This window comes from Manihot esculenta, chromosome 8, assembly GCF_001659605.2.
Source record: "Manihot esculenta cultivar AM560-2 chromosome 8, M.esculenta_v8, whole genome shotgun sequence".
NCBI classification, from domain to species: Eukaryota; Viridiplantae; Streptophyta; class Magnoliopsida; order Malpighiales; family Euphorbiaceae; genus Manihot; species Manihot esculenta.
Genome location: NC_035168.2, coordinates 30160701 through 30182115, shown reverse-complemented (window position 1 = coordinate 30182115; position 21415 = coordinate 30160701). Strand labels below are relative to the sequence as shown.

General features: G+C 33.5%; 1 protein-coding gene across 2 annotated transcripts; it reads right to left on the bottom strand.

The window, feature by feature from the left end:
* Positions 1-3107: 3107 nt before the first annotated feature.
* On the bottom strand, positions 3108-7384 carry LOC110621046 (auxin transporter-like protein 2). Of its 2 annotated transcripts, XM_021765072.2 has the most exons (10): positions 6957-7384; positions 6595-6842; positions 6096-6310; positions 5802-5987; positions 5613-5725; positions 5331-5514; positions 5141-5238; positions 4526-4733; positions 4185-4442; positions 3108-3597 (listed from the first exon to the last, which is right to left on the bottom strand). In XM_021765072.2, the coding sequence occupies exons 3-10, from the start codon at positions 6264-6266 to the stop codon at positions 3355-3357; spliced, it is 1461 nt and encodes a 486-aa protein (XP_021620764.1). In that variant the 5' UTR covers positions 6267-6310; positions 6595-6842; positions 6957-7384; the 3' UTR covers positions 3108-3354. The 2 variants fall into 2 exon arrangements, with proteins under 2 accessions (XP_021620764.1, XP_021620765.1); XM_021765073.2 differs by having other exon boundaries at positions 6595-7384.
* Positions 7385-21415: the final 14031 nt, after the last annotated feature.

Genomic DNA, 21415 nt, shown 5'->3' with positions numbered 1-21415 from the left:
GTTTGTTGTAAAGTTTATGGTAGTTTCACATTGAGTTCAGACAGAGATGCAACTTCCTTTAACGGTAATTGTAAGAATCTTTGGCTACAATCAAATCTCCTCTTTCTTTTTTTTTTTATCAACTCATCAAAGCTATCTTATCGAAGAAGATAGCCTTCTTAACTCTCTGAGTCCTAATCTAAAAATTTTATAAAGCTAACGTTAAAGAAAAGATATGTATACATATAAATATCAGTTCTTTCATTATTAATTATGTGTTGAGATGGGGTGTATTTGAAAAAAATATATTTTTTTATTTATTTTCGTAGGTTAATTAATTGCTATCGATGAGATTTAAAATGTGTGGTCCGATATTTTTTTTTCAATACGAGATTGAAAATTTAATTCTTATAATGAAACAAATACTTAATGGAAACACTTTAATTTGATGTAACGATCGATATAAACAAGGTAGTATTTGATATTATAGGTGAAAGTATTCGGTTTAAATCGAAAAAAATTAACTAAATCAAATTCGGTTCGATTTTTATTTTGAAAAATTTCAGTTATTTTAATTTGACTCGATTTTAATCAGAAAAAAAATTGATAAAATCGAACCGATTAGTAATAATTATATTATTTTTTATAATGTAGAGCAATTAAATTATAATCAGTATTAAAATACTTCAATTAAATTTTAAAATATTAAAAATAAAATTATAAAAAATAAAAAAACCATTAAAAAGTTCAACCAATTAAATCAAACTGAATCAGATCTATTCGATTCAAATTGATTTGATTTTTCACAAAATATTAAAATTTTAATTTTCGATTTATTTAATTTTATTTTAAATCAAACCGATCGAATATTCACTCTATTTAAAATTATATAAATACGTAATTTTCTTAATCTCCTCCTAATTTTATGATAATTTTTATATTAATTTTCAAATATAATTTCTTTTGAAGAGGTTGGACTTTTAATTCATTGTATTAAGCCGCGAATTTTTGAATTATTTGTAGAGGTCAGTTTTATGATAATTTATTGTTAGATAACGTGGATCTATGGTAAAATGCATGGGAATTATCATCAAGTTATGTTTAATAAAAAAATTTGGACTATAATTTATTAATATATAATTCATTTTTAATTTAAACCAAATAGATCCTTTGATGCTTTCAGATTTAATATGATGGCTTCAATGAAATCAAATGCAACATTTGAGATTTTGTTTATTTGATTTATTCATTTCAGTTTCAATAATTGTCATGAATAGTATCTCATATGCATGTAATTTAATGTGTTTCACAATAAAAATTAATTAATATTTTTTCGTTTCATAATTTTTATTTATATTTTTTTAATTATTTTAAAATTATTTTTTTAAAATCATAATAATATATAAATTTACCATTATAATTTTATTTAAAAATAAATAATTTAATCATAATATTTTAATTTTATCAAATTGAAAAAGTGTATTATTTTTACGAATAGACTTTTAGTATGAGGGAATTAAAAATATAAAAACTAAGATGTTAAATTTTAAAAATAAAATATATATTAATTTTGACATACCTAAAAATATAAAAATAATTTTTGATACTATATCTCTATAACTTCTCAAACCTTTTCCTTTCTTTTTTTTTTTTAAATTTATTTTCTATTAATTTATTATACTTGCATCATATGTCATCTCATCGCTCCATGTTTATGATCAGTTTAGTTACATAGATTTTTTTTTTTAAAAATCTATGATCGAGATTTATATTATTTATTAAAAAAGAAAAGAAACCAAAGTCTTTTCCCATTATGAAATGGTGGTAGATGCGTTTACCAAACCTAATATCCACGTTCAGCAATTCTAATTTGTTAGGAGTCGAAGAATTCAAAGGGCGTCCAGCAATTCTAATTTGTTAGGAGTTGAAGAATTCAAAGGTTCAAACATGCACAGTGTCCCTACTTTTTTAAGGTAAGAAGGATTGAGAAAATATTTCGAGTCTGATAAATATTTCGAGTCAATATCACGCTACACTACGACGCTGAAATAATCCATACCATATTTTCAGAAAAAATTTGAATAACTTTTAACAAAATAGTATCTGTATTCGAAATTGATACAGATGGGTAGATAGAGAATATTTAGAAATACGAAATAACTCTATATAAAAAATTAGGCAAAATAATCCGATAAAGAGGTGTCTCCTCACAAAGAGGATCGCAGTGACTAAACTCGGATGACTGTTTACCAAAAATACACGTTTTCGCAAAGTCATAAGATCATGTATGAGGTCGTAAGATCAGGTTTCCGCAAAGTTGTAAGATCATGTATGAGATCGTAAGATCATGTATGAGGACTGACGACTACCCAGTACCAAAAATCAAACAAGTAATTTTAGATTTTATGAAAGATTTGAATTGAATTCAAGAAGGAAATGGTCTAATTTAAAGCATCAATTGATACAAATAAAGATATACTCTAATAATAGCTACATTGTATGTAGAGCATAAAATGATTAAGTTCCACTTTTCACTTTAAATAAAAATAATACAAACTTTTGTATTTAAGACACTTCTTAATCAGATTTATCATAATTGTCCATTAAAAAAATGGAAATTTAATAATCTCTAATGAAGCAGCTTTGATTACCTAGTAAGTAGTTGGCAATATCAAATGGGACATTTACCAACTTTCTCCATAAAAATTGAAAGACAATCTATCATAGGGTGCATGTGCAGGAGAAAAAAGAGATATTTATTAAGAAAAAAACTGAGTCAAAGATCTTCTAAATTAATGGAAAATAGATTATAATTATTATGATTGAATAAATATGAGCAATGTTCATGAATATTTAGGAGTTCCCATGTGAGTAGAGCGTGGAGGAGAAGAGAGAATATTTAGGAGTGAAGACAGGCACGTGACAAACAGATGAGCCAACGTGCCAGCCCGTGTGAATGTAAACAAGGACCCACGGCCATGAAACCATGTCCACACATGGCCTTTCTAAACACCAACTCGGACTCAGCCTCTCATCAAATACCCATTTTTTTAAGGTCTTGGAAAGATGCCTGCAATAACTCCACTGCAAGCTATCATTACTAAAGAGCAGCAAGAGGAAGACGACAATGATTAAATAATTATATTATATTATATTATATTTCTGATTTAATTAGCCTATGCTTTGATAGCAAAGGAATCATCACAATTCAACACACTATTTTATCGACTCATTTAAGGAAGAAAAAATAAATGAAAAAGCACACATGACATGGAAGGGAGAGAGGGTAATGCTACTTTTTTTTCCCATGTATGATACAAAATATGAAAAGAAAGAGATGAATTTTGAAGTTGAAGTTGAAGGTAATTGATGATCTCAGTGGTGACGGGTAGTTTTAGAAGGTGGTGGTGCTGCTACTGCTGGTGGTGGCACCGGAGGTTTGCATTGGTAGCACTTGGCGAAGAGCCCAAATGTGTCAACTTGTCTGACGAAGTTGGTCATGCTGGCCCAACCACCGAATCCAAAACCAACTACGAAGATCCACACCACCACAAAGGTGTTAACCACGTACATGGCTGTCCAGCTTGGTAAAAAGAAAGGTGGCTTTTCTGCTGCGTTCTGCAAGGAAAACAGTAAAAATAATAAGCTAAGTGAATCTGAACTAGGTTGCAGAATTTATTGACAGGATCTATGTGCTGAGTAATTAGTAGCTGGCTAGGCTAGCTTTAGATTTGAAAGGAAGTCGTAGTGGGGAATACCCAGCTCATTCGAAGACAAAGGTACAACTCTTACAACTGTAGCATATAACTAATTGAAAACGACATCCCAACTCCTCAAAATTTCCAAATCCATGCCTTAAATGCTCCATCATGGACACTTGCTACCTCCCACTCAACCCTTAAATGCCACCCCGTCTGGTGCCCAAGCTAGCTACTTCCCACTCAACCCTCAAGCTCTCTGTGTTAGTGTTGCAACGCGCAATTTTTATTTGGAGGGGTCTATGTGCACGTCTATATAAAACCCATCATGTATTTACAGTACTGAGCGAGGGTCTATGCGATATAAAAAGACCTTGGCATATCAAGATAATTACGACACAAACCTTAACAAAGAAGTTAAAGGATTAAAGTTTAGTGGCGAGTGGGTCGAATATGGTTAGAAGAAGAAGAATCATTTCTCTTTTCTTTTTTTTAGGAGTTTTTTACCTGTCTGGCAGAGGCTTTTCTGTAGGTGAGCATATGGGCTAAAGATGGGATGATGTAAACGGTGAAGCTAACCAGAAGTGCACCAACTGCTGAGTTAATAGGTCCAAAAAATGGGAAAATGATGGCCAAAAACCATATGGGTATCACCACAGGCAGCCTCGCAAGTGCCCTCAGGCATATGCTCTTGGTGTCGTGCATTCCTATTACCTTCTCCCACACAAAGTACAGAGGTGTACATGCGAACCCAAATGTTATGAACTGCAGTCATTCAAGTTATTATTCTGTCAGATTCCACTTCAAAATTAATACGATCATGACTTTAATTTGTATAGTAACCAGACCTGGTGAATAAGCATTAGGATAACGGCAGCATCTCGGAATCCATTTTTGGGGAGAAGAGAGAAGGCGTTAGAGTGGTTGAGTAGTTCATCGCCGAAAGCCCAGTAGACGGCGGAGGCAGACGGAAGTGTTAGTGTAAAAACGTAGAGTGTAGCTAGTAAATATATGTACTTGAATTTTTGAGGCTTCCACATAGCGTGCATGATTTCCCTGTAAAAAAAAAAAATATTTAAACTCATCATTCACAATTTTCAGAGTAATGGGTAAAAGTTGCATCGATCAAATGACTAAAATGACCTTTATGCCATTGGATTCTCCTTGTATAAGTTAAATCAGCATCGCCATTGAGTCCATGATTAGGAATCAATGATCATGCAATAGGGTCAAGACAAAAGCTACTAGATTATAGTTTAGGAGCAAGGTGGAACAAAGGGAAGAAGGAAGGACCATTTTTTTTCACTGTTCAATATCCTAGACCTTTAAAAAAAATAATCTGCATGATTTTGTCTGTGGGTCTCGAACCCCAAGGAGATGGCAAAAGCTGCAAACAGAAGCCATGTAGAAACATGTAAAAGGAGAGAAAATTGTACTAGTGAGGTTAAAAAGTAAAAGCTTACACTGTAACAGCGTGTCCACCAAAGGTATACAGGATGTTGGTTGCTCCGGTGAAGTAAAGCACCAACTTTTTTGGACCAGTGTGTGTTACTCCTTCGGCCTGAAGATAAAAAATCGGCACAAGTGTAACTAGTAGATACCAGAATTAAACATGAAGATAACTGGGTAAGAGTTAATTTTGTAGATTTTTACCTGGCCGTGAACAAGTGCGGCGATGGCGAGGTACCAGGCAGTGTAAGTGGTCATGCCAAGACCAAGAAAAGACCAAATCCGGTAGTTGTGAAAAGAGGGTATGAAAACTGTAGTAGCACAACAAGCTCCAAAAATGTATGTCCATGTCCTCTTATCCAAATGGTCGTTGATGTAGTATATGTTACTGTGTTATCGTCAATAAACAGTACTTTTCAATCAACGGAATAAAACCCAGATCAGATTTTTACTAATTAAGACTAGAAAACGAAGAAATGATCTTACCTTGCACAAGCAATAAGTTGAATGACAGATCCGAAGAGAAGAAAAGTGCAGTTGAAGGCAAGTCCTAACGCCTTCCAGTATGGACCCAATAACCCATCAAGCACTTCAAACCACTGTAATCCAAAAAAGACTATGTTTTTTCAGCATAGCGAGAGACCAGAAGAGTAGTTTTGAGAAGCAAGAACGAACCTGTATGACATGGTTCTTGAAGCTAACGTTCTCTTTCTCCTTTCGGCTTCTGTACTCTATGTAGAGCACACTGATAAGATAAGCAGTCCAGCTTCCAACAAGCCCGTAGAATATTTGGAACAAAATCCCTGACAGCATACCCAGTTGCGAGAAGGAGTAAGGCAGCGTCAATAGTACTTGAGCTACCTGCAAGAAGAAACAAGAAGAATTGATCCCTTTTTCGCAAGAGAACAGGAAAAGGAAGTGTTTTTATTTTTTGCCATTTTGTAAGAAATGGGTGATTTTTGGATATACTTGATTGGAAGCACAACTGAACCAAGCATCCCAAGTAGAGCCACCGTGCCAGAGAATGCTCTTGACGCTAAACATGGAGTGTTCTTCTTCTTTGTCTTCCTCTTTCCCCTCATGCTCTGTCTCGCTGAAGTTGGAGACTATTGCTTCCTCTGCTTGCTTCTGAGGCAACATTGTCTTCGTTTTTCTCTAAAAGCAATGTCTAAAACCTGGTAGATCTGAAACATATAAAAGACAGTAAATGAGACAAAAACCATAATCTAAACGAAGCCCCAGAAAACGAAAGCCAATATATATACAAGAGCCCCCACACAGAGATCCAAGCAAATCACCGGAATCCCCTAGTAAACTTTATAAACAGTTATCCTCCACAGAATTCAAAGAAAAGCCAAAAAAGATAAACAGAAAATAGTGATGAAAACAAAAAGAGAGCAGAGTTTGAATGTGTTTTTCACGAACCAGACTAAAGAAGAGCAACCAAATATAGCAGTATAAAACCAACCTCGTTCTGAGAGGTCTCTTTCGCGTAAAAAGATTGCTCAAGAAACTGATCACAGATCTTTCTCTATGATCCAAATGGCTGACTAAGTTTTCAAAGCCTGTCCTTTACTTGATTTGATTTAACACCTTTTCTTCCTTATTTTCAGAATGGAAAACAGGCACGCTGGCCGTCAATTAGATATGGTTGAGACTTGAGAGGGAGAGCAGAGGCGAGAGAGAGAGTTTTTAAGAATTCTCAACTCCAAGATTCTGCAGATATAGCCATTAATGTCTTGAAACAGCAGCAAACATACTATAAAAGAAAAATTATTAAAAGAAGAAGAAGAAGAAGAGCTAAGGGGGTCTCTTTAGTAAAAGCTTTACTTTAATGCGCCACCAATCTCTGCAGACAAAAAGCAGTGCGGAAACCCAAAGACGGCGAGACCTCAAAACCAGGAAAAGAGAGAAGCAAAAGCAAAATCTAGGCGTTTCAATGGTCTGAACAGATGTTGAAGAAAAGAAAAAAAACCCTTTTTCACTCCTATTCAGCTACTATAACAAGTAATACTCCTTAAAAACAAACCACATATATGTATATATATATAGCCAGAGACAGAGAGAAAGAGAGAGAGCACTGTTGCCGCTGCTGCTATTAAGTTTGCGTATATATATATATAAAAAGAAAAACTATAATTGCTTTAGTTTGTATTATCTTTTGAGTTTGAAATTCCTCTCAGTGACTCTGAGTCTCGTCTTTTTAAAGTGGGTGTTGAAAGTGAGAGACCAAACCCAAGTTCCCTGTATTCCACTTCCGATTCGATTCCCTTTGGGGTCTTTCCTTTTTGCTCTGTTGCAACTCACCAAAAACAGAATTTAGAGACGTTGCACCCTCAAAATACCCATAGTAAGACATTGAAAAATCAGCGATCACATTTTTAATCAAAATTATTAAGAAAAAAATTTAAATTGATTCGCACCTTTTTTTTTTCTTCATTGAAATCTTAAAGATAAATAGCTATAGTAGTAGATTTTTTTTCTTGGTATATAAAAAATAAGAATATAAATTAATTACATAAATAAGATTTGATCAATTTGTGACATTGTATTTATATGCTATTTAATTATATGAAGATAAAATATGCTTGTTCTTTATGAGAAAAGGGTTGGGAGCAAGCTCAGATCCAAATCCCAGTCAATAATTCCATGAATTTAAGTTCCCAATTAATTCCCTTTCTCAATTTTTAATTTTTTAATGCCCAAAAATTGTTCATTTCGCTCATTAAAAAATTTCATTTCATCTGTCCCCCCAATCAATAAGTAGGCTCTATTTCCACGCGTTGCTTATGTTAAGTGTTTCACACACTCCTCGAAAGGAGCCCGTTTTCAACCCACGATTTGCATGAGCGAGTGGCTCTAACAATCATGAGTTTTCAAGATGCGATAGGATTTTTCAATCGCAGTCCGTCTAATCCAACAGCCACGTGAAGATGGAGGCCCATTATTAAGGGAAATTATACTATTTTAGTCCATAAAATTAATAAAATCGGAAAATTATTTCTTAAATTTTTTCAAAATTACTTATTTAATATTTTCTTCATCTCAAGAAATATGCTTATTTTATTTATTTTAAATTATAATTTTTTTTATAAATAATAATTTATTAATTAACAACATTACCCTTATTCAATAAACATTAAAAAGTAAAAATTTGTAGTTATAACATTAATTTAATTTAATAATAAAATAATATGAATGAAGATCGAGTGTAGGGATAAATTCGACTTTTTCGTAAAAAAAATATAAATTTATTCCTATTATTACACATTCATTATGTGGAATCGGATCACGTAGCCGAACGCGTGGGAGATTTGGCTCGAGCCGAGCCATGATGGTCCCGAACCAAAGATTTATCGCACGCCTTAAAAGGAAACACGGGGCAATCAGCTCTCCACTTGCCGCCGGCTCATTATAGGAAAATAGACCCTTTTTACGGCTGGGTGTGGCCCATCATCGGCTGTCCTAATCTAAATTCCAATTCCACCATTTTCTTGGTTTCCTTCGTCTGTTAAGAAAAGAAACAATTAAGTAGATAAAAGAGAGAGACAAGATAGGGTTCATCTGGAAACAAACCCAAGTGGAGGCACTACGGCATTAGCAGCATAGTTTCAGGGCAGATGGTGGTAAGCAAAACGCAGAGGGTTTGGAGATGAAACGGGGATTTGTCGGGTGGGTGAGGGTTCCAAGCTTGAGCCCAGGCTCGCAGCCAATGAGAGAAGAGAGAGTTGAAGTTTGAACAAAAAAAGGTTTAACAATGTGGGATTAGTGGCAGATGTAATGATTAGTGAATGGATTTTGACGCCACTCGCTGTTCTTTTCCACGAGGATTAAAAAAAAAATATTAAAATAAATAAATAAATGAAAAATTCGGATTCTGTTACGTCTATGACCCTCACATGGGCCCCGCGATTTCCGTGGCCCACTTGCACTACCACTTCAAATCTAAATCTGGTTTTGCTCAATTAATTTACGAATAAAATTTCAAATCAATTATTAAACTTTTTATTAAAGCTTAAATAATTTCAATTTTTTTATTAAATTATACCTTTCATTTTGCGTTTAAAATAAAATAAATACTGATTTAATAAAATATTATTTTTTACTTATAAAATATTATTTTTATTTGTTAGGAAAATAAAAAGTGAGTTTATTTTCACAGGATTTTTAATTACTTTACTACTTCTTTCTTGACATTAAATTAAAAGTTTCAGTGGATTTTTAATTTCAAATTAAATTAAAATATATTTATATTTCTTTTCATTTATTATAAGCTAATAAAAAAATTTGTTTCACAATCAAAGATGTTTTTAAAAATTGTTTAAAATATAGTAAATGCATTTTGGATTGGAAAATAATTTTTTTTTCAATAATCTTAAATAAGTGGGAAAACTTTAAGAAAAAGTTCTTAGTTTTTCCATATTTGACTTTATAAATTATTAATTTCGTTTCTTGATTTAGGCTTAAAAGTATCCTTATTGTCAACAGCTCATTCTAGTTGTTGAAATATAAATACCCAATTCTTTCATGTTAGAATAAAAAAGTATTAAAAATAAATTTAAACGGTTAATAATTATTAATTACTGATATTATATAATAATTATTCAAAATTGTGAGTTGTCACCATAAGACAGCTCACGTAATAAGCGTAATAAGAGTTTGATAAGTGAAATATGCAGTTCAGTCTGGAAAAAAAAGACTCGGATATATTAACACCCTATTCATCATCAAGACTCGCCCTTCACTCAATAGAGCGAGTCTCGACACGAAATTATTATTATTAAGCACAATCTATCGTATTTCCATTACACCTGTAATTACGGGATTACCAATATATTAGTTGGCAATATCCATTATTAAGCAGCTAGTTGCATCATCGCCGGATTATCGGAAAAAACTATATTTATTCCCACTTTCTTACAATATAAAAAGAGAAGAATCATAGAGATAAAGGTATATTATTCTCTCACACAAAAACTCTAAGCAAATCATTGCATTTGCTCTCTTCTTCAATATATTAACTTGAATGTTTCACGTTCTCTTCTTTGCAGATCTAGCCAATCACAGGGTAACTCCATTCCGGCCACGTCATCAATTTAATCTCTACAACATCATTTGGTTCTATTGCTGGGAAGTTCTTTGAATTCTCTCTATTCATTTGGATAACAACCAATCTCCTACTCTTTTTCTCATAGAAGAATATCTCTCTTTCATTCCACTTTCAAAATGGTCGGTAGTTCTCGAGCTGCTGTTAATATCACCACCAACGAGGCGTCATCAGTTCTTCCTCCCCTGACAATGGACAAAATACGATCCACTGGTCAATGAAACGAAACTCAATAATTTAAACAATGAGCAGATGCTCTAATACATCCAAAGGTTGCAGGCTACTCTCGAGCAGTACAAGGCTCGGGAGGAGGCATTGCACATGGCTCTCGGAAGAAGGGAGGAAGCCTTTGTGGACACCTCAAGGGCTCAGACAGAAGCGATTAAAAGGCGGCCTAAGGGAAAGGCCGCCTAAGGGAAAGGTCAAGTCCAAAGATGAATAAGACAAAGTCTCGAAAGGCATTGATTGGAAGCTAGTATGAGACGTGCAAAAGTACCAAAAGAAACAAGAGGAAGAGTTCAGCTTAGATGGTGCCTCGCCCCTTTCGAAAGAAATTTTAGTAGAAACCTTCCCAACCAAATTCAAACTGCCTAGCTTGGACAAGTATGATGAAACAATAGGTCCCATAAGCCACCTTGCAATCTTCATGACGACTATGCAGTTTCAGGATATCAACGACTTCGTGTTATGCTGAGTGTTTCCATCAACACTCATAGGTTTGGCTCAGAAATAGTACTAATATCTGAGCCTAAGTTTCATTCAAAACTTTATGCAGTTTACTACATTATTTAAATTCAGATTTATTACATGTATACCTCCTAAAAAACTTTCCTCTAACTTTTATCTCACGATTCAATGTTGAAATAATACAGGTGGAAGAATTGAATCACGAGATAGTGTGTGAAGTATTGAAGAAAGAAATGTGAAACGTCAAATTCATAGATTCCTTTATTAATAACCCGGCCACGACGTATCAACAGTTGATAGAAAAATCTCAGAAGTATATCAGGTTAAATGACAAAGTCCAAGCATTAAAAGAGGATAAGAGGGTGAACCAAAAGCAAAGTCAAAAGCCTAAGAGGCAAGGACATAAAGGAGATCACAGGAGTTATCACATTTCCCGAATGAGGGATAATCAAAGTAAGTATAAGAATTATACTCCATTAAATGACTCACGGACTTGTATCTTACCGTGGATTAGAAAAAATAATAAAGAAATTAGGTGGCCACCCAAGCTCAATCCCGAGAAAGCAAAGATACGAGATAGGACCAAGTACTATCGTTTTCACAAAGATCACGGTCATACGATGGAAGGGTGTTGGCAACTAAAAAGATGAGATCGAGAGACTAATAAGGGATAACACTCTTCAAAAGTTCACTAAGAAGGGCAGGGAAGAGAGGAGACTTGAGCCCAGGGCAACAACTTCTGAAACCATCCCTGATTAAGAGCCTATAGTAGTTATACATGTAATAACGGAAGGACTTAAAGATGATAAAAAAAAATAAGTAGACTACGGATATAATTGCTGGTCTGGCAAGTTGGGCAATAACTAAAAAAATCCATTTAAAATCTCAAAGGTCATTCGCCCGGAAGTCTTATAAGCCAGTGAAACTAGATGACTGAGTGATTCCTCACTCCCGAAATATTTGTAATATGAGAAAATTTTATCAATAACAAGTTAAAAAATGTATTTTTCGTATGTTGTGTTGTTCAATGATAAAGAACGATGAGATTACTTTCCTAAAAAAAGATTAAGTAGATAAAAATAGGCCACAAGGAGAATTCCGCCAAGTTAGGTCACAAGGCACCTTCTGCCAGACCATTCGGGTATTGGTCCTACTAAACAAGGCTATAATGCGAGTTCTGCTAGGCCAGGTCACAAGGCATATTTTGTCAAACCACAATCTGAGTGTTGCTCCCACAAATCAAAAGCATTCATAAAGGGCCACAAGGCAGGTCTCGCCATGTGTTAATCCCATATAAGAAATTATAAGGCATGCCCAAGCCACAGGGCGAGTATAAGTCAGGTCAAAAGGTTAGTATAAGTCAAGTCAAAATGTTGGGCATTAGTCCTACTAGTCGAGACCTTCATGCCAGGCAGGTTTCGCCAAACTCAATTATTGGGAGATAGCCCCATTTGAGACTCAAAGCAGGGAGGTGTTCATGGACAAATATTAGCCTTGAGATTATAAGAAATCATGTAGGATATTCTAGACCCAAGGCAAGCATTCACTAGGCCATCTATCTAGATGTTATTTCCATTGTTCAAAGGTTTTTATTAAGAAATTATTAAGTGGTGGATGAGGGTTGTGAACGAGTACAGGGCATATAGACGCATAGTGAAAATAAAAAGATATGAGATAATATTCTCATTGAAGTCATAAAAGATTATGTCGGGGGAGGAATATCTTCAGGTTCCTCCATCCGAGTCTCTATTATATCAGTATTTTCTACATTTATTACATTGTCTGTATATACCCGATCGTTGGGGTTGCCCTCAACTTATCCCTCTTCCTCTTCCATCTCATCTCCCTCCTCCTCAAGGAAGATTTCGTCTATCCAAGTAAAGTCTTCGGAAGGAAACCATTTCATGAGCTCCTTTACCAAGTCTTGGCCTTGGATGAACATCTCTCCACCTTGGGCCATCATTTCCTGCAGCTCTGCCTCAAGCTCTACAACCATGGTAGAGGAGGCCTGGGCCACCTTAGCTTAAGCTTATAGCTCCAAGACTCAGAACAGGGCCACCTAATCCTCAATAGTCTTTGCTTGATTTTCAAGGACCAACTTGGAAGCATTGGCTTCATTCAGATCAGCCTGGAGCTTATCCACTGACTCTAGGGTCTCCTTCATTGTGCCTTCCACTTCATTGACCCAAGCCTTCAACCTCGAGCATTCCTCGGCCAAGAGTCTCCTATCCGACTCTTGAGTGCCAAACTCTCGCCTCAGGGATTTGTGATCCTCTTTGGCCACATAGGTGCAAAGGGCACTCTCCAAGTTAGAGTGCATGACGTTATCAAAAATCTCATCTGTCTTGAGCAGATTCAGGCGGCGGTGATCCCTGGGCCTCAGGCACTTTTGATTAAGACGATGACCAAAGTAGGATCATTAAGGAGTAAAGGTTGGCGCTAAATGCTCGAAGGCCATAAGGAGTCAACCCCCACACTCGCAGGAGCATACTCAAAAGGAGTGGGGACAACAGTAGGAAGCTCAGAGGCTAGAGCAAAAGCAGAGACGCCCAGAGCAGAAGACTCAGGCTATAAGTGGGCTGACTCTTCTACTGCAGGTTGGGCCAGAGAGGAGGAAGCATGATCACTTCTTCTATCTGATGAGCAATCTTGAAGGGGGGACCGGTTGTCCCGAAGAAAGCTTTGCCCTTGTGGATAGCACGCGCCGCCTTAGTAAATTTGCTTTTAGACCCAACCATATCTGTAAAAAGAGAAAAGTAAGTAAGCAAGACAATTTGAAATATTAAAAAGGCAGAAAGAGAAGTAACTTGATCTGTAGCCAAGGAGGTCCTATCTCCAAGGCTAGGGTGCTGGGTGGGTAAGGATCTCGAGCCTGACTCGCCTGAAGATGACTCCGCCAGGACAAAACAGCGTTCCTCACCGCCTAGGTGATGTCAATTTCTTCAAAGACTTAGCCATTCTTAAAAGGAAGGCTAAAGTCTCATCCTCCTTCCTCCTTATTAGGATCCCATCCTTCCTCAGTTCCACCCAGAAGTGCCACCTTATTTGGAGGTGCCCAAAACCCCCAGAAGTTCGGTGATGGAGGACAAAAAAGTTATTTTTCCACAGCTTCAAGGAGTAAGGTATCCAATAAAAAATGGTCAGGTGTTTCCGCCGGCTAAAATACCAAAATTCTTTATTTTTGTGGGTAACCAACTCGTACAATAGGAAAAAGAGCGCTACACTTGGTTCAATATGGTTATTGAGGCAGACAAACTGGAAAGCCACTAGGATTCTCCAGGTATTAGGATGTCGTTGGGCAAATGAAAATTTGTGGAATCGAAAACTTGTGGAACCAAAAGACATCAATGAAAAATGGGTCCATGGGGAATTGGAGACCTGCCTTCAATTGCTTCTCGAAGACCATAATGGTATCCTTAGCAGAAATCAAGTCATTCACATGAACATGTAGAGAAGGAGTAAAGACACGAAAAGTCTCTCGACAAATTTGGTAAGGTATCATAAAGACGGTCTACATCACGCTTCGACAGAATGAATGAGATGTCACTAATCGAGCTACCTTCACTTTCTAGAGTCTCCCTTAAGGAAACGATAGGAGTTGGGACATGGATGGAGCCATTAGAGGAGGAGCTCGAGGTAGAACCTCCACTAGGGTTAAAAGAAGAAGAAGTATTCTTGTTTATATTGAAAACGAAAAAGAAAACAGAAATTACTGTAGGAAGTATAAATGAAAAAGAAGTTACGAATGAGTCTTTCTGAAAGCAAAAGATCACAAGTGAAGGCAAAAGTGATATTTGGGGAAGAAGAAGGGTTCTTACAAGACGGTTTTAACAGCTGGCTTACATACGACATGAGAAGCAGGGAAGTCATCATTGAGAGGCTAGATAGGCAAAACGGCGTGCACAACAAAAAACCAATCCAATAGGCCACGTACTCCAGATTTCGAGAATAGATATCTCTTTCGAATATGAAGAATCGAAAACTAGTGGAGGACCTCTGATGCTACATAACAATCACCCAAAGTAAGTTGTGAGCTGTCACCACAAAACAGAGCTACGTGACAAGGTCTGATAAGTGGAAAACGCGATCAAGTCCGAGGAAAGGAAGACCCAGACATATTAACACCCAGTTCACCATCAAGACTCGCCCTTCTCTCGACAGGTGAGTCTCGACACGAAATTACCATTATCAGGCATAGTCCAATATATTCTCATTATGCCTGTAATCACGAGATTACCTATCTATTAGCTGGCAATATCTCTTATCAAGCAGTTGCATAATCACCGGGTTATCGGAAAAGGCTATATTTATCTCCAAATTCTTACAGTATAAAAAGAGAGAATCATAACGGCAAAAATACGATATTCTCTTACACAAAATCTCTAAGCAATTCATTGCATTCACTCTCTTCTTCAGCATACTGACTTGAGTGTTGAAGTGGCTGCCATGGGTACCCACCGCCTCACGTTCTCTTCTTTGCAGGTCTAGCTAATGACAGCATAATTACATTCTGGCCATATTATCAATTTAATCTCTGCAACATCAATTACAATTAATATAAATTAAGTTGATATTGGGTGAATGGTATTTGGTTCAAATCAAAATAACCGATCGAATTGAATTAATTTAAAATTTTAGTTAGATTTTATAAATTATTCAATTTGATTCGATTTTAATTTTAAGAAAACAGTTATTTTAATTCGATTCGATTTTGATTGAAGAAAAATTTAAAAATAAACTCATTATTTATCATAACATATTTTTATAATAATATAAAGAGATTATATTTTAATTAAATTAAAATATTTTAATTAAATTATAAATATTTAAAATAAAGGATAAAAAATTATAAATATTTAAAAGAAGTGATAAAAAATTTATAAAAAAAATCTATTAAAAAATATAATCGATTAGAGATTAAAATCAGAGTGGAATCATAGCTAGGATTGGAGACTAACTCTCTTGAAGATCAAATTGAAAGGAGCCCAAATTAAGATAGGAACAGAAGAGATCAAGAATCACGTGAGTTTCAGACTGCTTTTTTTGTGAAAGAAAGGTATCGCTTTTTTTTAGAAAAAATTATTTTAATTCTATTTAATTTTTATAAATATTTAAATTTTAAATTTTAATTTATTTAATTTAATTTTAAAATAAATCAACCGAACACTCACTTTTAAATTTAAATTTTAAAAATAATTTTATATGTTGTTAAAATTTAAAATATAACTACTAATAAAAAAATTATATTTTTACATAAATTATTAGTTATATATAAAAATAAATAAATAAATAAATAAATTGAATAATATTTGAGTAATGTTAACAAAAATTAATTGGGAAGTAAAAATAATTTAAGATTAATTTTAATAAAATTGAGAAAAGTTGAAATATTAAATAATTTTACTCAAATTCAAATAGGATAATTTTATGAGGGCACACCTATTATCATATTTATTTATATTTTTCAACCTATTTCATTTTAATGTTTATCCAAACTTTGATATTTTTAACTATAATTTTTAGTACATAATTAAGTAATATTTTTAGTTTTCTAGTTATTCAATAATTCTTATGCAAAAAATAAAATCTCTTAATTATATTTTTAAGCCATGTATTTTTATAAAGAGTTAAATAAATTCCAACATAATATAATATTATCTTTTAATGATAAAATATTATTTTTTATAATTTAAAAATTAAAAAATTTAATATTTTAATTATTATAAAAATTTAAAAAAGTTTTTAACAAGGAGAAAGTAATCACTGATTGAGAAAAATGATTATTATTATTATTATTAAGAATAACTTAGATTCTTAAAAAGTAAGAAAATAAAAAAATAAATCAAGCTATATAATAAGATAAAATTATTAATTAATTTTTGAATTTTTAGTTTGGGTACCTAAAAAAATAAACTGAATGAATAAATCATTTTTATTAAGATTATTACAAAAAGAAATGATTGAAAAGAAAATGTTAGATTCTGAGAGACATTTCCACATGGATATTGACATTAAATAATATAATATATATGATAATAAAGAATAGTGAATAATTTTTTTAATAAAAAGTTGTATTATGGAAATTGACATGTGTCTTTGGAGCCATCTGCACTCCTCCTGTTCTGGGTTTTGATGTGGACATTGGTTCAATTTGCATTAAATTAAACATTTTATTTATTATTTTAAAATTATTCATAATGTAAATTTATGTTTATTCATAAATTTTAAAGTAATAAAAATAAATTTACTCACATCTTTCTTTTTTTAAAAAAAAAATAAATCTTTTGATATAAAATAATGCCTAGTTTTAATCTTTTGGATTAATTAATTAACAGATTTATTTTGTAACTGATATAAATTATTTTATATATGTTTATTTTTTAACTATTAAAACACATTAAATAACATCTTTAAATTTTACAAACAGATTTGATAAGGGATTTAAATTCTAAACATAAATTAAATTAAACATATATATATATATATAATTTGCAATCTTTGTGAGTTTATATTGCTTATTTACTATTCAATAATTAGATCGTTATCGACGTCAAGATTCGGATCGATTTAAAGTTGTTGGAGCCTATAACAAGCCTATTACATATTATGATACGATTGATATAATTCAAATACTTACAAACATGTATAAAATAAAAGTAAGATTTCAATTCCAAGAAGGATTAGGACTTATCACCTATAAAAGGGGACAACACCAACCAGCAATATATCTTCACAATCACTTCAGATTTTCGGCAGTAACTCTTCCTCCCCTTTTCTTCTTTCTTTTTGTGTTCTTTGTCCATCATGAGTGGCTAAACATTTTTGTCTCTAGTTGAAGTTGGAGAAATTTCAGTTTGTGATGAATTGGGAGATTTAAAACTCCATTGTTAAACTTTTATTTTTTAATATTTATGCAACTTGTTCTTCATGCTGTTATTGCCTTGCTATTAGAATCAATTAAGGTATGTTACTTTTAATTACGTGAGTAATATATTGTTAGTTTGAATAATTTGGGTCCATAATTGCTTAGATTATTTGAACACAAGTACAATTGGTTGCATGATCTAAACTTGACCACGCGGTTGGCAAAGTTAGAATTAAGTTTCTCTAAGTCTTAATGCAGTTAACAGTTGAAAAGTAAAAAACTCCAAGGACGTTCCTTGGCAACTTGTTAACTAGTGTTTGGTTAGTGAACGTTTCCTAATCGAACTAAAACTAAGGAGGAATTTGATAATGAGAAGTATCTTCCACATTCTAAACTAATTTATTGAAATAAATAGGAGTATCAAAAAATCAATGATCAATTCTAAAATTGAAATGGATCCATGCTTCAACTAGAGTCCTTCTACCATTGATTTACTCATCTTTTTAATTATTGTTTTATTTTAGTTAGTTTTAATTTTAGCTCACTATTCTAAAAAAAAATCCCCCTTTTTATTTTACTTTTATTATTAATTTGCCCAAGTCATTGTTAGGAGAAGTCCTTAGTGTCAAATTCCTGTGGTTCGACCCTATTGCCACTATCTACAGTTTTTAATTGTTGATTGTTAATAGGTTTATTTTTTACGGTTTCGACAACCGCTATCACCGATCATGAAAAACTTCTCTTAGCCGATTATGTTCTTCATTCTAGAGGCAGTTCTGGAAATTTAATAATTCTGTCTAGATTTTTTTTAGATTAATTAAACACCTAAATAAGTTATAAAAATCTCCTATTAATCATATTAATCATATAGAGTATTTAACTAACTCATATAAGTGAAAACATATAATGTAAGTTTTCAGCTTTATTGTCCACACGCCTAGATGAGCGTTTAAGCATACAAACAATTTTAATACCATTATTAATCATACAACTAGACTTTGATACCACTGTTGAAAATCTTATAAGCTTAATATCATATTGGTGCAATGAATAAATAAAATAATTTTAAGCTATAAAAATAAACAAGTGTAGATGCATGCAATAATGGCATTAAAGGTGCAACAGTTAATTGTTTGTAAGACTAGATCAAAACGAAACAAATTAAAATCACTTTTTTGATCTCCTATCTAGCAGCAAAACATGATCAAGGGACTGTCTAATAGTGGCTTCCCTCTACGATTTCACACTCTGAAATTCTCGGCTAAAGGAAGTGTGCTAGCACCTGGAATATTTGCCTCTTTCTTTCGGTTTTTTGAATTTAGCTTAGGTAGAGGATTGGAGATTTGATCTCTTTCAATCCCTGAAGTTTTTAGTACCAAAAACTTAAGAGCAAGTAGGAGAAAAATCTCTTCTTTTCTCTAAGAGGTTCGGCCAAAGAAAGGAGGTGGAAGACATGTTTTTCTCTCTCATTTTTCTCACTTATATATAGCCACATCTTCATAGTCCTATTAGGATTTTATTTTCCCCTATTTTTAGCAACTCTAATTCGGCTAAGGGAGTACAAAACCTGGAGAGAAAGTTTGATTTAATTTGAATTCAAATCCAATTAAATTTTGGCATTTAATTCAAAATAAATTTCCTTAAAATAAGCCCTAATCCTATTAGGTCTCTCTCTCTTTTAACTAATTAATTAAATTTTTTAATTAACTAATTATATCAGACCTTAAATCATATTAAGTGAGCTTAAGAATGTGTGTCGAAATTCACATGAGCCCATTAATAATGTTTTAAACAAAACACTTATTAATGGCCCGATAAGAAAAGGCCAAAGTATCATTTGTCCAAATTTCATCGTGTGCGATCCTGTAGGACTATTCAATGTTGGCAATGGATTTTTAAGGTCCATAAATTATAATTGGACTCTAGCAAGAAAATATAATTACCCAAATTGAATAGCTATGAATTTGTTCAGAAAATCACCCTACTAGTGAACTAGTACAATCCTTTACCATAAGATATCATGATTTGCGTAAGGTATGGAACAAGTCATCCTTACTCATTGCTAAATCATTTTCCTTGACCTATTAGTGATACTAAATCAATCAAATTAATGATAACTCTTATCATACAACTTAGGTGTAGCCACACTCTTCTTAGTTTCACTAGTCAAGTGGTCGATGATATTTTCTCTTTCTTTACTTCTCTAATATTGCTTAGCATGAATCGTCGCATATCCAATCATACCCGTACTTGCCAACCTATTTACGGGCATGTTAGGTATAAGTCAAAGCATGTGAGGACTTATTTAAGCATCCATAGAGATTTTTAGTCTAAGGACTTCTAGTATAAGTATCACTAGAGAGACACTTATGACTTTCAACAATGTAGTATTCTCGTATGTGGATCGTTTTCAAATTCAATGATCTTTATTATAGATAAAATATCTTTACAATATATATGGGATTAGGGATTACACTAACACAAGTCTCATATGCTAAAGATAAGAAGGAGAATGATGTAATATAGAAGTTACGACAGATGCAGTACGTACATGTAAAATTGAGGATGAAGATGGATTAGCGAGCACATATAATCCTTCCTTTATTTAAGTTGAAACAATCATCTTCGAGATACTTAATTCCTGAATGAGACAAGAAGTGTGCTGAAAAAGTAAGTTGCAGTGTAATGTAGAAATGAGCTTGGTTGTTGAATGAGATTGAAGGTAAAATTTGGAATGCACAGGACATCCAACAAATAAAACTTGTCAGTGAAGTGAATAGTCCCTGCAATCTCAGATATGATGTGAGTACCATTTAGCAATCTAACAGTAATAGGTATGATATATCTATAGGATGTGAATAAAGATAGGGAAAAAGAAATGTGGTCAGTGAGACCTGTATTTAAGATCCATTGATTAAAAAAACTTGGTTACTTGAATTAGAAACAAAAGCAGAATTTTGCTGAGATTGACTAATTGACAGATTATTAACATGATGTGAAGATGAACCTGCTATCACAGATAAATCTCGAATGAGGTTCAATCACCTTTGATACTATTCAGTTGTGAATATATTTGGTTCATTTTGAACTTGCAAGACTGGTGTAACGATCCGAAAATCGGACCGCTACCGGCGCTAGGATCCAGGTCGACTTAAGGTCGCCGGGACCCGTAGCAAGCCTGCTATACTCTCTGTGTACCTGTAAAATCCCATACATGATCATACATTTTCTGTAAAACATAAAATTGTTCTCTATACCAAGGCTCAACCTGTGCATGCACTATCTCTGTACTACAGAACCCCTTACCAGAGCTCTCCTCAATGCTCTAGACAGGTTCAACTCATACTCTGTTAAGCCTGGTTTTCACATACTCATAAAAATATTTACATAAAATAAACAGACCATGTATACAAAAAGGATTTACAAAACAACTGAGTCAAGCACAATCCTAATCCATCTCTGCACAATAGTACATGTCCACACTAGCTATTACACATCTCTTTACTCTTCCTGTACCCTGCTGACTCCCCTCTGAACTAAGATCTTGCAAAACTGGGATTAAGGAGAGGGATGAGCTACTATAGCCCAGTGAGTAGAATCAATAAAATCATGTTAATAAACATGCTCATA

Excerpts from the sequence above, each read along its gene's own strand:
- LOC110621046 (XM_021765073.2), bottom strand. The coding sequence starts at position 6,266 with ATGTTGCCTCAGAAGCAAGCAGAGGAAGCAATAGTCTCCAACTTCAGC. Across the intron at positions 5,726-5,801 it reads TCAAGAACCATGTCATACAG|TGGTTTGAAGTGCTTGATGG; the intron begins GTTCGTTCTTGC and ends TTTGGATTACAG. Across the intron at positions 3,598-4,184 it reads GAAAAGCCTCTGCCAGACAG|AACGCAGCAGAAAAGCCACC; the intron begins GTAAAAAACTCC and ends TTTTCCTTGCAG.